The 3,445-nt window shown below is 41.9% G+C and overlaps 2 protein-coding genes across 2 annotated transcripts; one reads left to right on the forward strand and one right to left on the reverse strand.

The window, feature by feature from the left end:
* Nucleotides 1-2,148: 2,148 nt before the first annotated feature.
* BDP81DRAFT_401283 (histone-fold-containing protein) lies at nucleotides 2,149-2,684 on the reverse strand (the record flags this gene model as incomplete). Its single annotated transcript, XM_060588799.1, has 3 exons — nucleotides 2,149-2,255; nucleotides 2,301-2,498; nucleotides 2,546-2,684. The coding sequence occupies 3 exons, from the start codon at nucleotides 2,682-2,684 to the stop codon at nucleotides 2,149-2,151; spliced, it is 444 nt and encodes a 147-aa protein (XP_060437340.1).
* Nucleotides 2,685-3,090: 406 nt separating this feature from the next.
* BDP81DRAFT_412086 (uncharacterized protein) lies at nucleotides 3,091-3,428 on the forward strand (the record flags this gene model as incomplete). The annotated part of the gene is made up of 2 exons (XM_060589187.1): nucleotides 3,091-3,115; nucleotides 3,166-3,428. 2 exons carry the CDS (start codon nucleotides 3,091-3,093, stop codon nucleotides 3,426-3,428), a joined length of 288 nt encoding a protein of 95 aa, XP_060437341.1.
* Between the last annotated feature and the right edge of the window lie 17 nt (nucleotides 3,429-3,445).

The following is a 3,445-nucleotide window of genomic DNA, read 5'->3' on the forward strand; positions in this document are numbered from 1 at the left end:
AGTAAGGTAGAGTAAGGTAGGGGTGTAGGAAATAAGAATAAAGCGATTAATGAAGAAGGTTCTTAGTAAAGATAGGTAGAAGTGATTATAAGATGGAATAGAAAGTAGGTTAGAGTATATTGTATAATGTAGGATGAAATGAGAAGGTGATATAGATGTCAAGTTCGAATGGATAGAAGGAGAGATAATAAGGAGTATAGTAGTAGGAGTTGATAAATGAGAAGTAGTATTGTAAAATAGTAAGTAAAAGTGTAAGGGTTAGGAAAGGGGTATTTTAGTATGAAGCAAGGGCTATATTCATTGTGAGGCAAGGGCTATTTTAGGTGTTAGAAAAGGGGTGTGTTAATTGATAGAAAAGCGTTGTTTTAAGGGATAGAAAAGGGGTATGTTAAGAGTTGGGGCACGGGTATGTTAAGAGTAAGAAAACGGCTATTATACGTGTTAGAAAACCGGTGTGTTAGGTATTAGGTAACGGCTAATTAAGTAGTAGACAAGCGGTATTTGAAGTGTTAGACAACGGGTGTTTTAAGGGTTGGGAAAGGGCTATTTTAATGGTTAGGCAACGGGTGTTTTGAGTGTTAGACAACGGGTGTTTTAAGGGTTGGGAAAGGGCTATTTTAATGGTTAGGCAACGGGTGTTTTGAGTGTTGGACAACGGCTGTTTTAATAGTTAGACAACGGCTATCTTCATTGTTAGACAACGGCTATTTTAAGGGTTAGGAAACGGCTGTTTTCATTGTTAGGCAACCGCTAATTAAGTATTAGACAAGCGCTATTTGAAGTGTTAGGCAATTGCTGTTTTCAATCTTAGACAACGGCTATATTCGTTGTGAGGCAAGAGCTATTTTAGGTGTTAGAAAAGGGCTGTTTTACTAGTTAGATAAGCGGTGTTAGAGGTGTTGGATAACCGCTATTTTACATGTTAAAAAACGGCTCTTTTACTAGTTCGATAACGGGTGTTAGGGTGTTAGAAAACGGCTATTTTAAATGTTAGGTAACGGCTATTTTGAATGTTAGACAAGCGGTATTTAAGTGTTAGAAAACGGCTGGTTTTACTATTAGACAAGGGCTGTTTTTCATTGTTAGGAAACGGGTATTTTAAGTGTTAGACGACCGCTATATTAATTGTGAGGCAAGGGCTATTTTAACTGTTAGGAAAGCGCAATTTCCAAAGTTAGGTAACGGCTGTTTTAAATTTAGGGTAACGGCTGTTTAAGTGTTAGATAACGGCTATTTGAATAGTTAGAAAACGGGTATTTTAATCGTTAGGAAACGGCAATTTCCAATATTAGGAAACGGCTGTTTCAAATTTTAGGTAAGGGCAATTTCAGATGTTAGACAAGGGCTATTTAAGTGCTAGGCAAGGGCTATTTTAATCGTTAGGAAACGGCTATTTTAAATGTTAGAAAACGGCTGTTTTACTAACATACTGGCAGCAATGGATTGTAGTAGAATCCGTTGAAAAGACCATAGAAAATGAAGTGGAGACGGTAAAGACATGGGGTAGAATCCGATGAAAAGACAGGGGGTAGAATCCGATGAGGTTTTCTTGGGTAAAATAGACATTATAGATATGCATCGAAAGCTGGGAATTAGGCGAGCTCAGAAATCATCTTACTTTTATTATAAACCCAGTATCTATCTCTATATCTATAGATTCGTGATTGACGGTTTGATAGGGTCAAGATGGCTCGTGCATGGCTAGACCAATCATCGGTAGGGTAGCTGTTACATAGATGGCTCGTGCGTCGAACCTTTGAACTGCATCACCATTAAAGCTAGACGTCTAGTAAAGGCTAAGAGCAGTCAAGATCTCAAGCCGCATATGTTTAACGAGTTTATATTTGGCCGTTTCATTCAGTAACTAGTTTAATGCAACCCCTCTATGTATAACTATAGAATCTGCATTCTGTAGTATACGTTCATCATGCCCATAATATCATAAAGCATGCCGACCTTATCCATCTCGGTAAGCCTAGTGCGTGTTCTGGCAGAAAGGCTTAGTCGGGCGACGACCAGTAAGCAATAGTGACCGCTTATAACTTATTTCGTTATTTGTCTTTCGTTGTTCGATAAGATCTAACAATCGGTTATTACATGCGATTATTACATATGGAATCGTTACTTACTATCCGTAGTATCGGCGCGCTAGGCTGTACCAAGGTGGTCTCCTATCGTGAGGATATTCTTCACCAGGACCATATCCTTTTGCTGGATGGTGACACGTTTGGCATGGATAGCAGCCAAGTTCGACACTAAGATGATTAGCAAATGAAAACTAGTAAATTAGGATAGCTTACTCTCAAAAACAGACGTCAATAAATCCTCAGACGCAGCCTGGAGCGCCTCTAATGCGCTTGCTTGAATACGAAGGCCGCCTTCATGCTCGGCATGCTTGGTGTTCTGGGTAACCTCTCGGACCAGTCGCTGGAAGGGGGTCTTCTGGAGGCAGAACCTCGTCGATTGCTGTATCTTCCGGATCTCTCGGAGAGCAGCCACTAGAAACATTAGAGATGTAATAACCAGATGTAATAATCAAACTTACCGCCAGGCTTGAAGCGTCGTTGGCGTTGCGTCTTACCAACAGTGATAGGGCGGCGTTGGCTAGTGGGGGGGGTGCGAGGACCGATGCGAGGACCGATGCTGGGAGCAGGGGAGGGAGTGTGGGCGTCGGAATCTGCCATGGTCGTAGTATGTATGATACCCTGTTTTTGTAAGTAATAAGAAAAGAGTGCAAGGAATTAAAATTACCTCAAATTGCTTGGGGAAAAAGTAAGAAAAAGGGAAAAGAAGAGGACGCAGGAGGCCTTTTTATATTAAAAAAAGAGAGGCCGGTGATTCACTGGTCGGAAGGTACGTACCACGGGTCGTGATAATTAGCAACTACCACGGAAGGTGCCTGCCCTCAATCACTCAATCGTAGCTATCAGCACCATATCTCATAACTTTTCTTTCGCTACGTGTCGGTCTTTTTCTTTTATTACATACCCGCCTTTTTACTTTACTTTCTCCCACCTTTTCCTCCTCAAAAGCCACCACTTTTGCCGCCTTCCGCCAACCTTCCTTACGTACATTATCTTGCAGAACACGATGTCGTCAGCTTCTCCTGGGCAAGGTAAGTCATACTGAGGAATATAATAATCACTCGTACTAATGATATCATAGACCAACCCCAAGGGTCCAGGGCCGGAGAGAAACGCAAGGCGCCGAATGAATACTCCGATAACCCCAATACCGTCAAGTTCCGGAAGCGAGTGGATAACATGAGCATGGCTGAGAGGGAGGTCCATAAGCGATATATTACAATGAACACTCGCTTTAGCCGCGAATTTTCGAAGCTTAAGAAGACAAGCGCATACCAGAATGCATCGCCTAGCAACCAGGCCAGGCAGAAAGACCAACTCCGCCAGGCTAATAAGGAATACTAGTATGGCAATCCTTCTAG

This window comes from Colletotrichum phormii (assembly GCF_030913505.1).
Source record: "Colletotrichum phormii strain CBS 102054 chromosome Unknown BDP81scaffold_67, whole genome shotgun sequence".
NCBI classification, from domain to species: Eukaryota; Fungi; Ascomycota; class Sordariomycetes; order Glomerellales; family Glomerellaceae; genus Colletotrichum; species Colletotrichum phormii.